This window comes from Lithobates pipiens, unplaced genomic scaffold (genome assembly GCF_037356315.1).
Source record: "Lithobates pipiens isolate NorthernLeopardFrog02 unplaced genomic scaffold, aLitPip1_a1.2 Scaffold_18, whole genome shotgun sequence".
NCBI classification, from domain to species: Eukaryota; Metazoa; Chordata; class Amphibia; order Anura; family Ranidae; genus Lithobates; species Lithobates pipiens.
Window position 1 is genome coordinate 526,154,629 of NW_027507758.1, and position 20,256 is coordinate 526,174,884.

The window sequence follows — 20,256 nt, forward strand, 5'->3', positions numbered from 1 at the left end:
GCTGTCAGTATCAGATCTTCCATTTTATTTACATCTTCCAGCTTCTGTAACCACATTGCTGTGGTCGGTGGGGTTTGTTGTTTCCAGAGCAGAGGGATGCAGGACTTGGCTGCATTCGTCAGGTGGCGCAGTAGGGACTGCTTGTATTTCCTGGGGGACAAAGTCAACAAGCGTAATTTCCCTTTAAGGGTGAAGTTCCGTTTTAACCTTTTCAGCTGTTGAAAATTTGTCTGGTACGTCCAGAGTATAAAGAAGCAAGACAAGCAGCTGGCTCCTGGCTTTTATGTAAGGGTCCATTCACATCAGATGTGCAGGCAGAAGTTGATCAACGCATGTCCATGCGTATACATCGAAAAATCTATGTAGTTCAATAGGAGCAGTTCACACCAGTGTGTTGCACACCTTGTTAGAACAGGCCCTACTGTTTTTGATGCAACGTATGGAAGTCCAATACAACGCACATAAACACAAGAGTCAATCCAAACAGTCAATTCATGTTTCCTTTACAAATAAAGCTCACAGTGTACAGAGAACATCTGTTCCCAGATTTTTTATGCTGATTATGAACCTGGAAGTGACTACGCAATTTTTATCCTCGACAACCAAACTTAGGTCGATTGAAAACCATCATCACTCGGCTATGCTATTTTTGTCTTCAACACTGGAGGTCTTTTTAAAATGAAAATTTCCTCTTGTCTATTCACCTTCTCTGCCCTGGAAAATGTATTGTATGTATTGTATTCTATGTAAATAAATGAAAACAAATCTGATGTAGACCAGCCCTTACAATAATTAAATAATAATCATTTAATAATTATGTAATATAATCCAGCCCTATTGATCTTTTACTCTCCTTTTCTATCTGGCCTGTGTGCCTTGTGTCCTCTGTGATCCTCCCTGATCTCCATAGCAGTTACCTATGAATTAACGCATGCAGTCTTGGCTGCTTAGTTCTTTTGTTCTGCTAACTATTCATGATCCCTGTCGTAGATCTGGTTACCCATGGCTACAATAAACACACCGGCAATGTGTATACTTCTCTGTGCTATTTTACTTCCACAACACAGCAAAAGCACAGCTCACATCCTCCACGCACTAATGAAATCATTGTAAGAGCTCGCCTAATTACACAACATAGAAGAAGCAAGAGATTTCATCATTGGAACTTTATCTTCTTGTCTTGTTTAAGCAGACGCTGGAAATGGGCAGCAGACAGATTCCGTTAAGGAGGGCCACTTCAGCCGGGTATAGGATTCCAGACAAACCCAAAACAAAGCTGACATCCACTTCTTCCGTGTCACTGAGCCACGCTGGGACCAAACATTCCCCTGTTCTGTCCACAAAGGATAAAGAGCAGCAAACTTGGGGGGATGCGGTCAGGCAGGACCACGTATGGAGAGAGTTTGTGGAAGCAGAAAGGAGAGGCGAAAAAAAATGGTAAGCCATTGAAATTTTTAAAAACATTTAGTTGTATCAACGTTGTGGGTAGGAGTTTTTGCTGGTGCATTTCTACAACTTTTACAATTTGATATGCTAACGATCGCACAATCCTTCAAATGTGTGTGATTAATCACTACTACTTGCTATCTCACTCCATAGGCAACCATTGGTTCCCAATGTGTGGTGATTACATTATAACTAAAGGCAATTTTTTTTTGATTTTGATAGAGACGAGTTTGAACCACTGTCAGGTTTTTTATTGCAACCTGTGTCCCCTTAAGGGAGATGCACTGCCCCAAAGCCCCTTTCACACAGGCGGTGGACTTTACCACTCTGTGCCAAGTTAAAATTTGCAAAACATCATGGCTGCGGCAACGTGAATAGACCTGATCACCCATTAAGTTAATTTGTATGTACAGTGGGTGGTCAGGGGGGCTGGTAAAAATGTGGATCTCCTCTTTATCACCCCTTTACCACCTGTGGAAACGTAACTGTACTGATGACCAATGTCACTGGTAATGAAAGTGGGGATAAATCCAAAATTTTGAGTTGCCACCACAATGGAAATAGAGGGGAAATCTTCCAAAGGGGGCATTTGTTCCTGTGACAACTGTCTAAAACTGGCCATACACAGATTTTCATTTGGACATTCATAGAAAAACCATTCATCAGAAAATTCTTTCTTTCTATCACTGAGTCAAATGATGACACTTGAAAGCCCTTTGTCCAGATCTGCATTCTGAATGAAATCCCAGATGAACTAAACAGGCTTCATTACAATATGTATGATTTTTTCCTGAACAAAAAAAATCACACACACACACACTCACTTAGAACTTTGCCAATTCACCCAAAAAAATTCTATCCTGTGCCTTTGAATTTAACCATCACTACGACTGAAAACAATCGTCAATTTGACCCCACTAACCATTGGAACAGCCTTTCTCAACATTTTTAACAGGGATGAACCTTTAAAATAACTTTCAGGTTTTAGGAAACCCATGACAATAATTACTATATTAACAGCTCCTGGTACATTAGTGTGGTGATCAGTGGAAAGAATACTTTGTATATTGACGGTCAGTGTGAGGAATGTCTCTCTTAAGCCTCATACACACGATCGGACTTTGTACAAACTTTCCCTTTGATTTTTGTACAAAGGGCGTCGGCCGCGAACTTGTATTGCATACACACGGCAGGACTTTTTCAGCCAACTTTCACAAAATCACTTGTTTTTTCTGCTCTTTATCACTACCTTTGGTCAACTTCTGTATTGTTGTCTGATCTTTTGCATTGGTTCTGAGCATGCGTGTTTGTACTTTGTACAAAAGTCCTATGGTTCTCTGTACAAACGATCGGACTTTGTTCCATCAGACTTTTGTTGCTGGAAAGTTTGTCCTTTCGCACAGCCAACAAAAGTCAGATGAAAACCAAAAAAGTTTGTCCGAAAGGAGCGTACACACGATCGGATGTTGCCTTAAAACAACTAATTTGCATATTTGTTGTCAAAAAGTCTGATTGTGTGTACGGGCCTTTACAGAAAGCGAAAAAGATATTGGCGTTGGTAGTCACTTATCTGTGAAATAGAAAGTGTGTACTGCTCAAGAAACCTCTAGCAACCCTGGTTGAGAAAGACTGCATTAGAAAGTTGATGAAAATAAAACATTTTAAACAAAATTCTACTGCTAAATGGCCATCTCAAGAGATTCCCCTCACATTGGAAAGACATCCTCTCACTTCCATAGTCATTTCAAGTGATTGTTTTCATTTCAATATCTTTTTATTGAAGATTTTAAACATACAAGATAGTGATAAATTATTTCAGACTTCATGTTGAGAATTTTTTTAAACTATTACAAAATCACCCTTCTCAAATGTAAACAACTATGAATGATCACTGATCATGTATGGATGTGTCTCCCGGGTTTCAAGTTTTATTTAATCAAAGCTCAGATGTTCCTGAAGGAGCCAAAAGGAGGAGAGCTCATCATAGATATCTACCACCCCCTGGTATGAAATTGTTGGTAGGTGAAAGTGGGAAGTCAGAGTAAAATCATTGAAGTGTTGGGAGTTATACATTAGTAGAGAGTTCTAGAATCATGCTTTTTGCTAGAATCTGTTTAGCTGCCATGAAAATAAATACTGGTAGATGAAATGGGTTATTAGTACAACTCAGGTTTCAGGTTTAATAAAGCTTCTTTTGAGTTTTTTGGAATATCTTTCCCCAGGAGTTTATAGACCAATTTATACACCAATCCAATGTCTTCTAATTTTGGGGCACTCCCACCATATGTGTAAATAGGTACCTTGGGTCTGACATCCCCTTTAGGGCCTAAAACATTAATCAGAAGCATTGGAAACAAATGTTCCCAAATGCAGAGGGACCGTGTACCAGCACATGAATAATTTCAAATTAGATTTGATTGTCAAACCACTTATGCGGCGTACACGCGACCAGACATTCCGGCAGACTAGGTCCGATGGACTTTCGGCGGAGTTCCGACGGACTTTCCAAACGAACGAACGTGGCCACACTCGAATGGACTAAGTCCATTTGAAAGTCCATTCGTTTTGAATGCGATGACGTAAGACGGGACTAAAAAAGGAAGTTCAATAGCCAGTAGCCAATAGCTTCCCTTGCGTCATATTTGGTCCGTCGGACAAGCATACAGACGAACAGTTTTCCCGATAAGAATTGAGTCCGGACAGATTTGAAATCCGTTGGATTTTTTAAATGAAAAAATGATCGCATTGTCCGACGAACTGATTCCTTCGGACCTAGTCCACCGGAGAGTCCGGTCGTGTGTACGCAGCAAACTTTTTTAAAGTTTTGGATGTAGTGGGGCACAATGATTACAAATTTTTAATTTTCTTTATTTCTGTCTTTGACACTATTCAGGATATGTTCCCTCACTTGTATTATGGAAAGGTCTAATCACACTTCTGTTCATAGTTGTATTGCTCAATTTTTTACCATTCATTTTCTATGTTACCAGAAGGGAGGGTGCTGATGAAATATATATATATATATATATATATATATACTGCATATGTTGTAAATATCTGTCTGTCTATCTAGCTAGCTATTGGTTTGGTGGTGTCATTATAGACTATATTAAAGATGAATTCAAAGCAGGGTACTGTATATTTTTACATATTTACTTATACATTTACCATACCTGGCCAACGTAACTGGAAACTGGAAATCAGTGAAGTAGACATCGTTATACCAGTGATCTTCCAGGTCCCACACCAAACAGTTGTCTTGCTGTATTCATTTCTGAACACAGGTCAGCCACGTGGAATAGGTGCCATTCGGAGAATGCTTTGCATTTTCTGAATGAAAAAAAAAATGCTCTAACTGGAAAAAGTGGAGAGGCTAAGCAATGATTTCAGGGGTATCGGCCAGGTATGGTATATGCATGGTTACATTGGACCAAGCATGTAACTATGTATAAAATATCTATACCTGGAATTCTTCTTTAAGCTGGTCAAAGCTGCTACCAGTATAAAGTAACAAATAAGTAATGAAGATGATTTTTCTTTTGCTTCATTTAGGCATGAAAATTGGAGCTTCCTAAAGGAATATGATGCACTGGTAAGGCAAGCTTTTAATAATTGTTTTTTTTTTAAAAAGAACTGCAAAACAAATGTTGCCTGCTAAAACTAACCTCCTTTTGCAAATGGTAGTTTACTGATCTGCATACTTGTTTTCTGACTTAAAGTACTATTGTCATTTGCTCAGCATAACAGCCAAGTAACCAGCATTTTTTGGAGAGGTCAACAATGATAGCATACATACTTCTCTCACTGTCCCCTTTCCCATGAAATGTGACAGTGGATCTGCAAAGGACTCTCTTCAACCCAGCTATGCTGACCTGCACTCCTTTCTTTGCTGCAGCCGGCCACACTATCCAATGCTTCCAGGCATGGGGGAGCATCTGACTTCCATCCCTGTGATGCCACGTACACACGACTGGACTTTCCGGCAGAAAAGGTCAGACGGTCTTCCAGACGGAGTGCCGACGGACTTCCAAACGAACACACTTGCCCACACACAAACGGACCAAAGTCTGTTAGTTTTGAACATGATGACGTAGGACGAGACTAGAAAAGGAAGTTCAATAGCCAGTAGCCAATAGCTACCCTAGCGTCGTATTTGGTCCGTCGCACCAGCATACAGACGAATGGTAGACATGTGCAAAAGGAAAAAATTCGTTTAGTTTCGTTTCGTTTTAATTCGTTAATTCATTAATTCATTAATTTCGTTTAGTTATATTCGTTAACTTCCTTAAATTCGTTTTCGGATTTCGTTTAGTTTTCTACCGAATTCGAAAAATCAGGCCACATTCGAAAATATTTCAACCAAATTCGAAAATATTTCTACTGGATTCGAAATGATTTCAACATGATTCGACATTATTTCAACCGCATTCGAAATGATTTCAACATGATTCGACATTATTTCAACCACATTTTGGATATGTTGTAGTGCTAGTACTATTGTGTTTGTATACCAAATTTGGGGCTTCTAGCTATAAGTGAACCCGAGATATGTGGCCCCAAAATCGGGTCGCAAAATGTTATTCTCTGCTCTAATAACTAATAACATTTTGCGACCCGATTTTGGGGCCACATATCTCGGGGTCACTTATAGCTAAAAACCCCAAATTTGGTATGCAAACACAATAATACTAGCACTACAATATATCCAAATTTGAAGTGTCTAGCACAAAGTGACCCCAAGATACATGGCCCTAAAGTTGGGTCATCCGAATGTCCGAAAGATGCAAAATTCGGCCGAATTTCAATTCGTTACGAAACGAATTGCACAAGCCTAACGAATGGTTTTCCCGATAGAAATTGATTCCGACAGATTTGAAACATTCTATTTCTAGGTCCGTCTGAATTTTTGAAGAAAAAAGTCAGATGAAGCCCACACACGATCGTAATATCCAATGGAAAGATTCCATTGGACCTTTTCTGCCGGTAAGTTCGGTCGTGTGTATGCAGCATTACAGTTCTCAGGCCTAGCAACCAGTCGAGAGAGATGTTTTCACTCCACTTTGGCCAGTAATTTCAGGGAGCCAGTAAGGTGTGCATAAGGAGTGGGGCCTTGGCAAAGATAGTGGGGGAGATTTATTAAAACTGGAATGTGCAAAATCTGGTGCAGTTCTTCATAGAAACCAATCAGCTATTAGGCTTTATTGTCAAAGCTTAATTAAACCAGCTGAAGTTAGAAACAGATTGGCTACCATGCACAGCTGCACCAGAGTTCTTGGGTTTTAGCAAATCCTCCCCTCCCCCCCCGGTCTCTTTAAAAGAAAACCTTCAGTGAGACTCTGGGTGAGAGATATATGTTGTCATTGTTGACCTCTCGTTCTAAAAATGCTTGTAACTTTTGCTTTTTGCCCACTAACCCAGGGAATACGTCCACAATTCCCTGCTGCAGGTGAAAGGCTTGTCCGTGTCCGCTCTGCTTATTAAGAATGGACACAGATACAGCCTTTATGGGCAGGCGGTTATAAACAGACCACCTATCTGTTTACACCTGACAGTCATCCAATCGACGGATGGGGATTGAAACCTCATCCACCTGTTTTTAGTGGATAGGATTGGATCGAATGTCGATGTGTGTCAAAGCTCCATAGAGGGCTATGTAGGTTCTGAACAGGCTCGCCTAAAAAACTGACAGGCAGACTCGATCGGTAAGACCATGTGAAAGGGGCCTTAGTGTTATGTATCCTCCAAAAAACATGTAAAAAAAATTCAAATTCTGCCCCAAAATAAAAACCATTTTTTTTTTTTTTTATGTGGCTGTAGATTTCTTGTGATTACCATGGACCACCACCAAAAATAAAACCAGTGAAATAAATTCTACTCTTGGCATTCACAATACCTGCTATGTGTATATTATTTGTTGATTTTAGCCAAAGTGCAGCCAAGAAATAATAGTGCCCATTTTGCTGCTTTTTTTGTTTCTCCTATATAATCACACTGATCCTAATTATGACCTTGATCCTGACCAAATATAGACATTGTATCTCTATTGTTCTCTGACTAGCAGAAAAAGATACAATGTTCCAGACAAAAAAGAAAAAGGTAATTAAACTAGCCACCGGCCCAGAGACAAGGCAATAATAGGTGGGTAAAAGCCAGAGAGTTCCTCGCTATGCCCATTGTTCTGAAGCCCAATGTGTATCCTGTTTGAACTAGGCCTTAGACCTTTTTCCTTGAGATTTTTATTTTATTTGTTATAAATTTATTATGGCCCCAACCTGAGGCACCGATTGGGGGACACAGCTAGTCCTCCCGTTCTGGGCTTGAGCTCTATCTGGTGAACAGGGGAACTCTGCAGTCATAGGAAGAAGGTGGTGAGTGAAGTTGGCAGAAGGATGAGTAGGGTGATGCAGGGGAGGGTGGCTGAGGAGTCGGATTGGCAGAACCAGATGGGGAGAAGCAAGGGGGACTCAGTCCTTGATACACTATTCCCTCTCTGGGCGGCAAGATTGGAAAGTATAGGTTTTGTATTAATTGGGGTCTTTAGGAAAATCGCCTAGGGCCGATTACTCATGTGACAGGCACAGGAAAAAGCTAGACTGGGAGGAAGATTGGCAGAGGGGAGGATTGTACAGGGTGATGCCAAGGACTGCACCAATCACATGCTGAGCAAGCAGACTGGTGAAGGCAGTGGGATCTCCATCATATGTGTGCTGCCATTGCAGACACTGCTAAATAACTGCCTAGCCAAAGGCCAGCAGTAAGTTAATAGGAGTAGTACATACAGTATTGGGGGGTGTCAAGTAAGCTGTACAGGGCCCTATGATTTCTTGTCCCCCCGACTAACCCAGCTTTGTTGTTTTCTGTTTTGTTTAGGGCAATAAAAAAGAAGTAGAGAAGCTACCTGAACAAGTGGCAGTTTTCTCAGACCAAGTGCCCAATACCACCAATCAGAACATTGGAAGCAGAATGAACACAGACCTGGGGAAGAGCCTCATACACATGGATTTCATTCTGACCAGTGGAAATCAGAAGAAGAAGTTGGGAACAGAACTTCTGCCCTGTTAATCAGAAGCACATTGGACTGACTACTTATTAACATAACACTGCAATTGCTGATAAATGGTCATGAATGTCTATATACCTCAGCAGAATATTTTCTACACATGGTTTGAAGGGAAGAAGGAACCATGCTAGAATTTAGCACTGTAAGCAAGATAGAACCAGATGTCCATAAGGCAACTTCTGGTCATGGGCCAGTGTCTTCAGGGTTCGGTTTTACTGCTTACCTCAAAATAAGATGAAAACAGATCAGCGCCCTGATTATCCATTTTTTTTTTTTACTAAAAACCTGAACAGTGGAGTTGTGATTTCTAGAAATTGGGAGCTGTACATGACAGATAAGTCAGATTGACCCTTCCGTTTAACTTGGCTAAATACATTTCAGGTGAAACAAAACAAAAAGGTGGTCAATGTCTTACATAGTTACATAGTTAGTAAGGTTGAATAAAGACACCAGTCCATCCAGTTCAACCTGAGTGTGTGTCTACAATAGTCCCTATCCCTGTACACTGCACACTCACATCAGTCCCTACCCTCAAGGAGCCCACAATCCAAGTTCCCCATTCATATACTAGGGCCAATTTTGTACAGAAGCCAATTAACCTACCTGCATGTCTTTGGAGTGTGGGAGGAAACCGGAGTACCCGGAGGAAACCCACACAGACACAGGGAGAACATGCAAACTCCAGGCAGGTAGTGTCGTGGTTGGGATTTGAACCAGCAACCCTTTTTACTGCTAGGTGAGAGTGCTAACCACTACACCACTGTGCCGCCCAAAAGTTTGAGTTTTTCTTTAAGAAAGCAGCAACAAGCCTGTGCCCCAGCCAGCAGATACAGAGTGAAACATTTGCTGGCTATGAGAAAGCAGTGGTCTCATAGAAGAGGTCCAACGCACCCTCTACTGAGAAAGACCTTTAGCTCTGATTACTCATAATCCCCACTGATTGGGGAGCCCAGCAGGGGGCATAGTGGACCTCTCCCAATGAGATCACTACTTTCTTGGAGAGCAAGGGTCCTCCTCTACAGCAAGCTTGCAGGGGACAATCTTTCTACTCCGGCTGTCACTGATTTCTAAAGAACTCAAAGTGTAATGCTGCGTACACACGACTGGACTTTCTGGCAGAAAAGGTCAGACGGAATCATTCCGTTGGCTATTACGATTGCATGTAGGCTTCATCTGACTTTTTTTTCTTCAAAAATTACAACGGACCTAGAAATAGAACATGTTTCAAATCTGTCCGACGGAATCAATTTCTAAACTTCTAAACCGTTTGTCTGTATGCTGGTCCGATGGACCAAATATGACGCAAGGGCAGCTATTGAACTTCCTTTTCTAGTCCTGTCGTACGTCATCTCATTCAAAACAAACAGACTTTGGTCCGTTCGTGTGTGGGCAAGTCCATTTCGGTCAGACCTTTTCTGGCGGAAAGTCCGGGCATGTGTACGCGGCATAAGACTTGCACACTTTTTTTTTTTTTTAAACGCACCTGGAACAGCCAATCTCAACCAAAAGTTCAGTCAGGTTTTAATACCAGACTCTAGGCAGATATCAGGCACAAATAAATGCAGCCCCGTAATTATTCGCACGTCAAGGTTTTTTTAATGCAAGCAGTACCTGAATTTCACTTGAAATCAGCTTCTTGCATGTGCAGTAGAGCTCAGATGGGGAGCCGAATAGCTGTACTTTAAGCACTCATATGATAATTACGGGACTGAATGGACTAATACAAGCAGGTTTAATCCATCATTTAGGCTCTATGTACACTACAGCTCCTAAACTTGTGTAGGATCTTTTGGCATATTTTTTTTTTGCCAAAGCTCCTAAACTCTCTTCATGAATGCCAATGTACTCAAAGGCTTTTAAGCAGTTTAGGGGCTGCTGCTGTTAGGCGAGCTTCAACTTCCCTCTCCTGAATGCAGAAGAACAACATTTAGGATCGGAACGCTTTGAACACAGCGATTTCCCACAGCTGGCAGTCAAAATAGGCTATGTGTACATGAAGCCTTAATGTACCTTGGTATAAGCATCAGCTGAAATGTTTAAAGCAGAGCTTTATTCATGCCTGCCTTTCATATCTGTCAGAAGTTCAAATGTAATATTCCTCCAAATTTATGGCTTATCTGTGACCCCTATTAGAGAGAGGTTTTCTAACTTACTTTCCCTAAGACATGTACAGGGGTGCAAGTGTCATCTGGAGAGGAAGGCATGTACAACAGTGTGTTGGGATTTCTAATAATTGGGAGTTGTACATTGTATACAACTTAAAAAAATTAAAAAAACTGGCAGATTCAAACCCTTCCATATAAAAAAAAAAAAAAAAAAAAAAAGTTTTAAATAATTTTCTGTCACCCTAAGGTCAGCACAGCGAGGGGATATCTAGCCAAGAGGTTAAGCCAAATTAATACTAGAGTTGGACTTAAGGCTTGATTCACACTTGGGGCAGCCCTGTTCACCGATTCAGGCAAGAATTAGATCCAAATTTTTGGCTGAATTTGCACCCGATTCGGAGTCAAAAGGCACGCAGGACCCTTTCCAAATGCAGACCGCAGCCGCCCCAGAGCTGTGCAAACCAGCTCCATCGAGAGACGGTCACTCTCCTGTCATGCGAATTGGATGCAGGGGAAACCCACATAAGTGTGAACTCAAAGTGGAAAGAAATCCAGCTATACATAACTTTGGCATCACTGGTCCAATGTCCAAGAGGTCCAGCACTGGCATCTTGTCACATGAAGCAACTTTGAAGCCCTGTGGAAACTGCTGTGACAGCAATGGCAAACCTTGGCACCACATCTCCCATGATGCTCAACTACACTGCAGAGTGCATGAGCATCATGGGAAATGTAGTTCCAAAACATCTGGGGTGCCAAGGTTCGCCATCACTGGCATAGGACATTCTTCTACCCTTCTGACCATTGCCTCATTGATTTTATGCGATACATGATGGAATTAGAGTCCCTAGTGTGTTTTATTTTAAGGTTTGTAATAAACAGATGAATTTTGTAGATTATGCATGTTATTTGTTGAATCAGATATACTAAGAGGCCATCTTTGACCGGGGGTTTTTCCTGCCTCTTAACACTGCTAAAAGCCTGTCTGTGCAAGGACATAGGCCAACATGCAGGGAAGTTTAGAAGCAGAAAAAGGGGGGGGGGGGGGGGGGAGAAAGGGAAAAAGAAAAAAAAAAAGCAAAACTGATGGGCAGCACTAGAAGCAGCCTCAAAAACATCCCGTGTGCATGAGGCCCAACAGGCATTACCTCTATGCATGTCTATTCCCAGCTGATCCGATAGGGATTGGCACTCATTAAGGTAATGCATGTCAAACCCTTCATGCGCAAACGATATGAAGAATTCTAATTACAAAGAAAAGCAATTTTCCGAAAAAAAACAAATCTCTGCTTGGGTATACATTCCACAGAAGACTGGAGCAGGCAGGCAGGTTTATTTTATTACAGTACACTGCATGCCTCTGCAGCAATCAAGAGCCTGCATGCTCAGTTTTTTTTTCCCCCCCTTCTTTTAGAGTTTAGTTAAGCTTTAAAGACCTTTAAAGACACCTTTCACCAGGTTATTTTTGTCATTACACGATTTATATAGCGCTTTACAATGTATAGGAGGGAGGGGGAACTGGACAACACCATTACAGTACAGTTCAATACAAAAAAGGTACAGGAGAGCCCTGCTCGTAGAGTTTACATTCTAAAAAGGGAGGGGGTGGCGATACAAAAGGTAATAGCGGCAGAGAATAATTTGATGGGTGTGGCTCAGTGACAGTTAGGTGGGTGTGGGATAGGCTTCCCTGAATAAATGAGTTTTCAGGTATCTCCTAAAGCTGGACAGGGTAGTGGCTAAATACAGGTTACACCTGTATTTAGCAAATGCCCCCTCTACCAGCACATTCGTAGTCCATACTTCTGCCAGGTCTCCAGCTGAAAGCCAAATTCCTCTCTCTGCAGGAGCATTGCACTCATGTTTTTATGCACCCTCAGTTAAACAGTTTCAAAATACAATAGCAGTTATTTCATATTAACAGTAGATGGCGCTAGCTGCTGACATTTCCATCCAGCACATGGCAAGAGAAACAGGTATTCAAACAAATACACAACTGGATGAGCTGCAATTAAGTGGGCTCCTAACCTTCCCCAGGTGGTTCCAAGTCAGGGCACCCACTGCATTAAGCTCCCCTAATGTGTGGAGCCTTTTGTTTTAAATATTTAAAGCCTTGCCAAGCAATAAACATACAGCATCTCACAAAAGTGACCTTCAGCTGTTGCAGGACTACAAGTCCCATGATGCATAGCAAGACTGACAGCCACAAACATGAACCCAGAGGCATGATGGGACTTGTTTTGCTACAGCTGTAGGTCCACCAATTGCATATCCCTGGCTAGGCCATCTTTATGCGAGAGGATACAGAGGAGCAAACTTCACCCAGGTACTGACAGATCCTCCATCTCCAAATCAGCCTGTTGAGGATCAGGAGATGTGACACCATCGCCATTCACAGACTGCAGGAAAGAAGCTAGCTGCAAAGAGACCACTTATACCACAAACACGGAAGCAAAACAGCTGATACAGGACAGGCTCCCCCCCACCATACGCTACACATCGGCTTACAGTAAAGGTGAAATACCTCCTTGTGGGGTGAATAGCAGTGAGCGAGTTTCCTATAGGGCACCTTCTGAAGAAGCACTGAATACGTTTTTGAAGAGCACTTTGTCACTTTATTATGTGCATATTTTGGAGTGCACCAGCATGGTTCACTTAAGGACTTTTTTTTATATACATGCTGAGTCCAGCACAATATAGAATATTTGTTTCATTTGAGATTATTGCACAGGACTATATTCTACCTATTTAATGCACCATTAAGGTTTTTTGATTCATGTTTTTCATGCCATTGGACCATTTTAGATTGTGGTTCCCTGCATAGGAGGCTCATATTGCATGGGCACCAATTTTCTGCCTAGGATTAGCATGAGAGTGTGGGCATAAATTGTTGTGGTGTTTATGTTCTTTGCACTTTCGTGTAGTCTGCCACAGACATTTGCACTGACACTTTTTGCATATTTGCACTTGACATGCATTTTTGCACTTTGTTATAGCATTTATTTGCAGAGGATCTATACTAGAAATCCATCACGTCAGAGTGTTTTTGAGCACCCCAAATTCAGAACAGCGCCATTTCTATCCCTCTTCACTTTCAATTTTCTATGTTCACCTCAGGGTGGATTTATTGATCGAGGCTGCAGTTCTTTTCATTTATCTTACACCACAAGCATGGGAGTCCATACAATTTTTCATCTTTATATAGAGCAACAATTTTTTTTTCAGATCCTCCGGAGGGTTCTTTGCCATGGAGGTGCCATGTTGAACTTTCAGTGACCAGTATGAGAGTGAGTGATAACACCAAATTTAAAACACACCTGTGACCTTGTAACACTAACAGGTCACATGACACCAGGGAGGGAAAATGTCTGATTTGGGCTTATTTTGGACATTTTAACTTAGGGGTGTACTCATTTGTTGCCAGTGGTTTAGACATGAATGGCTGTGTGTTGAGTTATTTTGAGGGGACAGCAAATGTACACTGTTATACAAGCTGTACACTCACTACTTTACATTGTAGCAAAGTGTAATTTCTTCAGTGTTGTCACATGAAAAGAGAATAAAATATTTACAAAAATGTGGAGGGGTGTACTCAAAAAACACACAAACTCCTAGCTCTTGTAAATATATTTAATTTTTAGAAACAATCACAATCTCACCTAACCAGAACAAACAGGAAACAACGGCTGTGTTTTATTTAATAAAAAATATATTAAAAAAAAAACATTAATGAAAATTCTTCACAAAAAGGAAACAAAAAAAACGAAAACAAAGAGCAGCTCCTGCTGTCACAGGTAATGTTAGTGTCTTGGTTGGAAGGGCACTGTAGAAAAGCATTATGACCATTTGGATTTTCATATCCTGGCTCTTTAGACCTGGAGATACTTCTCATGGACGTGTGTCCCCACAGCCCTCCTATTCAACAAACATCTGAAGGGAAAAGAAACCGACACATTCAGTGGCAATATCAGTCCTTTATCCAATACAGGCATACCTGTACACACAAATATGAACTTTTAGAAAAGTTAGCCAGAAACATTTGTGCAACAAGTTTAATGTAAATATACAGTATATGCTGCATCCATACATGATCATTACATATGCAGGCTATATTTCCTGCTTGAAGCCCTTTCACACAGATCAGTTTTTGATGTTTAAAAAGCTGAACAAAAATGCATGAAAAATGTATACCTTTAAAACCCAAGGAACACTTCACACCAAGGTGCCATGGGTGTGGTGTGTTTTTAAAAGTGCTGCATCTTTACAAAGTGCACCAAAAAAACCTCAACATTGAAATCAATGGAGGGGGGGGGGGGGAGGAATAGGGGAACCACCATGATTGTCTTTGGTGCGCTTTTTGAATGTATCAAAATTGCATCTGTTTTTATCGCAGAGAAGTGTGGCCCTTACTAGTACCGTTTAGAAACGCTTCCCCTCTTAATGCAAGCTTCCCAGTCTGCTGACTATGTGGCGAACAAATATCTCAGCACTGATTTAGCAGTGTTCTTAATGGGAAAAGCCAGAAAAAATAAAAAAATATATAAAAAAAAAACAAAAAAAAAAAAAAAAAAAAAGTGGTCACACCAGAAATTGGGATTCAAAGTGTGAAGGCAAGAAGAGTGGGTAGTCGGCCAAGGTCCGAGATCAGGCTGTACTGGCACAGACTGTTGTGTCTGAAGCACTGGGCACAGACTTGCTTTTTCACAAACTGTTTCGGGTTTGCGAAGCATACCATCAGCATTTATAGGGATTCAGAATGCTGGACATCCAGGTAGAAGATCAATGCCCCGACCCTAAACAGGTCCGATTTCACTGGTGTATTCATTTAAAGCCTCTCAATATTCCACCCCAAGATATCTGAAGTCTGGACAGGTCACTTACCAGTGCAATTCTTAGGCCCGTGCTGCAATCAACTGGTGGGTCTCTGGTCTTCCAACATCCTCCAGCTTCTCCCTCTCAGCCTCTTCTTCCTGCAGCTGAAATAAAATGCAGTAGAATAGGTTAGAATGAGTTAGGACAGGTCATGGCCACTTAGTAATTCATAGATCTAAATATGATCTTTAGGTGTCCGTTACTAGGATTTTGTACCTCCAGTTTCTAAAACAAATTGTTGGATTTGGGTGGAAAATATTTGGTTTATGCAGTCAGCAATGGTCAAAGTGAGTGGAGCTTACACAGAAGCCCTTGTGGCAAGGTAGACCCGTGCCATTCAAGTAATCACTTGACGCTGTCTGGAGAGGTTTATTTTGCAGCCATAAACTGTAGTCAACACTAACTACACAGTGAAATACAAATGGTTTATTTTCCAAAAGGATTTGCAATTCTGTTGCAACACCCTGAAGTAAAGCTCATAAAACGTTTAAAACGTCATTGCACGCAAACATTTCCCAAAATTTCCCCTTCATAAAAAAAAAAAAAAAAAAAAAAAAAAAAATGCAAAAGCTCACACCTTGCCTGGCCCGAGTGGTTAGGAGGTAAAAGCAGCCTCAGCTTGATTCATTCAGACCATGCCCCCAAAATATTTCACCCACCCCACAGGCTTAATCATGGACCTCCATGATGAAGTCCAAGGGGCATGGTCTGAATGAATAGAGCAGAGGTTGGGGTGTGCGACGCAGGGTTCTCTTCCCATTTTTACAGCGCGCTCTGGGTCTTTGACTAACCTTTCCCCAGCTGGCACCCTCAGTCAACCTTGTCAGCCTGGGCGGGGGCCCCTAAGCATTTATCATGCATCTCAAATATGTGATTTTAACACCCATCAGCACTGCACCCTTTTAGGGTGCACTGATAAATTAAAGAGGATTCTGGTCTCCAGAGACAAAATCTGCTCCAAGACTTTTATTAAGCCCATTGCATTTAACCTACCTTTTCTCTGAGGTAATTCTCCCCGCATGGGCCAATGCCCCTCAATATGAATGCCACAACACAGAAGCGGATAGAAAGTGCAGCCTCCACTGCAGACAGAAACATGGAGGGGAACCAGAGAGCCAGGGTTGTTTCCTGCAAGATAAGAGACATCACTGATAAACAATGATGCAAAAACAAATATTGAAAGTAGATTGAGGAAAACTGTTGGTTCTGATAGGCAACCAAGCACATCTGGAGATTGCGGAGCTGCTATAGGCAGTTTAACATTTTCATTCCTTTACATTCCTTTACTATTTTTTGCCATTCAGAAGCACAGGCCAACAGAAACAAAAAAGTCAAACTGGCTTCATATTTACAAGGAAAGCTGTTGTAGTGAACCGCTTCAAAAAGGAAAATCGTTAAACATTTGGGACAGTGACATTTAAAGCCAGTCCGTTAGCTTGGAGAGGGGGAGGGGAGTGCCTTACTATTCTGGGCTATGGGGCATTCAAGTAAGCCAATACATACATACCAAATGGAATATATTGCAGCTTCCCATGTTTTTAAACAAAACCGTTTATACTTACCTGCTCTGAGTAATGGGGGCAGTTGTGCGTGCTCATGCCCCAGCTCTGCTGCTGCATCCATTGACAGAAAGCTTCACTGGCTTTGATGGGACTGAGAGCCAATGACTCCCTGGGCCCTGGCAAAGCCAGCAAGCCAAGGAATTGAGGAGAGCTGCATACAATGAGTGCTCGGGGGGAGGGGGGGGGAATGCCGACACCTAAACTTTTTTTTACCCCAATGCATTCAGGTAAAAAATAAAATTTAGGCTTTACAAGCACTAAGTTGCAACATACATGAATTATATCCATCTTCTCTACAGCTGGAGTGGTCTGCTACACCATACTGTGTTCAACTAAAACAAAAACAGGCAAATATCCAGACAACCTGTATAATGAGGAATGTCACCCCCCTCCCATATTTCCAGGACCTGTTTTGCTCCACCTCATGTTAACTTATTGAACAATTAATCACCACCTCTGTCCAATGAGCAACCAGAAGATGAGAAGCTGTAACACTAAACTAGTAATTGCCTTGCCTGGCTATGGAGTGTGGTGGTGCACATCACAAGAATGCACAACTCCAAATCTTTTAGCAGGTAATATAATTTGCATAGACATTTCAACTGTATTTAGTATAGACATTTACATCAAATCTATTAAAATATTTGAAACAAAATAAACTTGTCATATGTAACCAGTAATGCCAGAAACTCACATAGATCCGCGTAGTGTCAAAGGGGCACTCATTGCTCATGATGACAGAGCGGGTGTCTGCAGGAAGGACCGTAGCATTACATCCAGATATGAGGTTCTTGCCTCCATTGGCAATTGTAAGGGAGATGGACAGGATAAGCCCCACAAAACAGGCTGCTGATAGCAGAGCATTCACCAAGGAGAAGGCCAGGAGGGCCCAGTGCTGCATAGACACAAATATGTTAATGACAGAACTAATTAGGGTCCCAAAGTAGGAACAAGAGGTGAAAAGTAGTTGAAAGGAGAAGACAGATGAGTGATAAACCAAGACACAAGGAAAGATTGCGGGGGAGAGAAAAAAAAAAAAAAAAAAAGTGGAGAAACACAGAAAACAGCCTATCATCAAGAAGCAGACAGGCCTGCTACAAACGAGTAGACCCAAAGAAAGATCTGTCACAATGCTTGGTAATATATACAGAGGCATATGGTTCTTCTAGGACATGGATTATAAGCGCAGGAGCAAATCTGCCCACAGCTACTAGATTCCTTCTACCAAGGCAAAATAAAACCCGTCTGGGGGCTATAGACAACTGGCCCACTGGTCTCATTTCAGTTATTACAAGAGGTAATTATATAATATCAGCAAGTTACCATATATATTACATTTAAATCAGTTCTCAAAGCGCTCACAATCCAAGATCCCTACCTCACATACACAGAATAGGGCCACTTTAGCATAGTTGCCAACTGTCCCGAATTTACCGGGACATTCCCAGGATTAGGACATTTGTCCCGGGAAATTGAATTCCCCGTTTTTTTGCCGCCGGCTAGAGGTCTCCGCCGGCTGCCATTTTTAAGAAGACCAGAAGTTGGGCTACACCTGTGGTGCCGCCCACCCCCACTGCTAGTGTGCGTTTGTGTCAGTGTAAAGGGCGGTGGGCGGCGCCACAGTTAAATATCTGTGCACGGCAACGGCGGCGGGGCGGGGGCCAGTCGGATGTCGGGGGCCAGTGACAGTCATGGTATGTGTATGGGGGGCTGGTCTGTGGAGGATGTGGGGGGGGGGCCGGTCTGTGGATGTCAGAGGTGCACCAGATGTAAGGAGGGGCTGCGCTGATGGACACCGATGTGAGGAAGGTACCTCTGATGGGGCACCTGATGCAAGGACAGACTCCGCTTGGGACACCTGATGGCATCTGGTGGCCGGCAGCGTGGCTAGTGACACGCTCATGGCTCCCACTGATTCTGCATTATGGCGAGTTGAATGATTTCATTTTATATTGAAATGTAATAGAAATAATGCGCTTCAATCATCCTGACACTATAACAATCATGGCGCCGGGATGATTGAAGCGCCAACACCAGGTATTTGGAGTATCTTTATCTGCTGATTGTCAAACTCTGGAAAACACATATTGCTATTGTGGTGTAGGATCGAGGGGCTGCCGTCCCTCCTTTCCCTCTCTCTCCCCCCCCCTCGCTCTCTCCATCCCGCATTCATCTCAGACTCTAACCACACCCATTTGAGCCACGCCCCATGTAAGCCACACCCACCATTTTACATAAACCATTTTTCGTCGCGGCGCACGCCGCATTTTTACATTTTCCTATGCCACACATAAACGCATGCCCTCGCCCCCCAATTATACCATGACTCCGCCTACTGCCAATAAAAGTGTCATGAATTTTTTTTTTTTACAATGTTGGCAACTATGCTTTAGACAGCAGCCAAATAACCGTAACAGTGTCTTTGGCATGTGAGAGGAAACCCATGCAAGCATGCAAACTCCATGCTGGTAGGGTCCTTATTGGGATTCAGAGGACCCTAGTGCTGCTAGGCGGAACTCTGATCAGACAAAAGTCATGAGACAAGAAATAGCACACACTTACAAGTTTGGAGCTTGCAAGGTTCCTGGAGGCTAGGATTGCACAGATCCCTGTAGTGATGCTCTGCAGGAAACAGAAAAGTTATTACATGTCGACATTTTACTGAAACCGTGCAAGTTAGTAAAGGATGGATGACTTTTCACTCAGCTTTGCTGTACTGAGATCACATAAAAGCCGTGAATAAAAATTTTGTATTAACAACGAAAGTCTGGTAAAAATGGACTACAAGTTTATTAAGAGATTCTTCATGACAGATATAAAAAGGCTCCAAAGTAGCAAGTAAACTTTTATTTTGTTTAGGTTTAAGCGGAATCCATACTAAAAAAATCTATTGGAGCCTTCCTGGCAGGTGCACATAGGGCAAACTTCTAGTCTTTGCCACATAAATTACAAAAGACCTTCCATCCACATTTCAATATGCCTATAGCCCTTTAGGCACAATAGGATTAGTCCATTGATGCAATCTGCCATTCAAATTATCTGCTGGTAGAAAGCCATCGGTTGTCAGCAATGCTCCATGTCGAGGCCGTGCTGAAGATCCATCTGCCTTGTTTTGTTGTATTAGGCCGAAAGACAGTCATGCCGAAACCTGGATGGTGCTTCACTCTTTCATAATGGCCCCCTATAGATATATCTGATGCAACAACAACAC

General features: G+C 42.0%; 2 protein-coding genes across 3 annotated transcripts in view; one reads left to right on the top strand and one right to left on the bottom strand.

Annotated features, from left to right (window-relative positions):
* The first annotated feature begins 982 nt into the window (after nucleotides 1–982).
* CIMIP5 (ciliary microtubule inner protein 5) lies at nucleotides 983–11,505 on the top strand. Its single transcript, XM_077488790.1, has 4 exons — nucleotides 983–1,109; nucleotides 1,193–1,437; nucleotides 4,999–5,038; nucleotides 8,317–11,505. The coding sequence occupies exons 2-4, from the start codon at nucleotides 1,202–1,204 to the stop codon at nucleotides 8,506–8,508; spliced, it is 468 nt and encodes a 155-aa protein (XP_077344916.1). The 5' UTR covers nucleotides 983–1,109; nucleotides 1,193–1,201; the 3' UTR covers nucleotides 8,509–11,505.
* A 2,722-nt stretch (nucleotides 11,506–14,227) lies between these two features.
* KRTCAP3 (keratinocyte associated protein 3) overlaps nucleotides 14,228–20,256 on the bottom strand; it is a 36,684-nt gene continuing 30,655 nt past the window's right edge. For both annotated transcript variants that reach the window (XM_077488791.1, XM_077488792.1), the window contains exons 3-7: nucleotides 19,608–19,667; nucleotides 17,740–17,940; nucleotides 16,477–16,611; nucleotides 15,493–15,587; nucleotides 14,228–14,541 (exon numbers count right to left, since the gene is read on the bottom strand). In XM_077488791.1, the coding sequence (XP_077344917.1) occupies nucleotides 15,504–15,587; nucleotides 16,477–16,611; nucleotides 17,740–17,940; nucleotides 19,608–19,667 (480 nt within the window). In that variant the 3' untranslated portion in view covers nucleotides 14,228–14,541; nucleotides 15,493–15,503. The remainder of the gene's footprint in view (nucleotides 14,542–15,492; nucleotides 15,588–16,476; nucleotides 16,612–17,739; nucleotides 17,941–19,607; nucleotides 19,668–20,256) is intronic.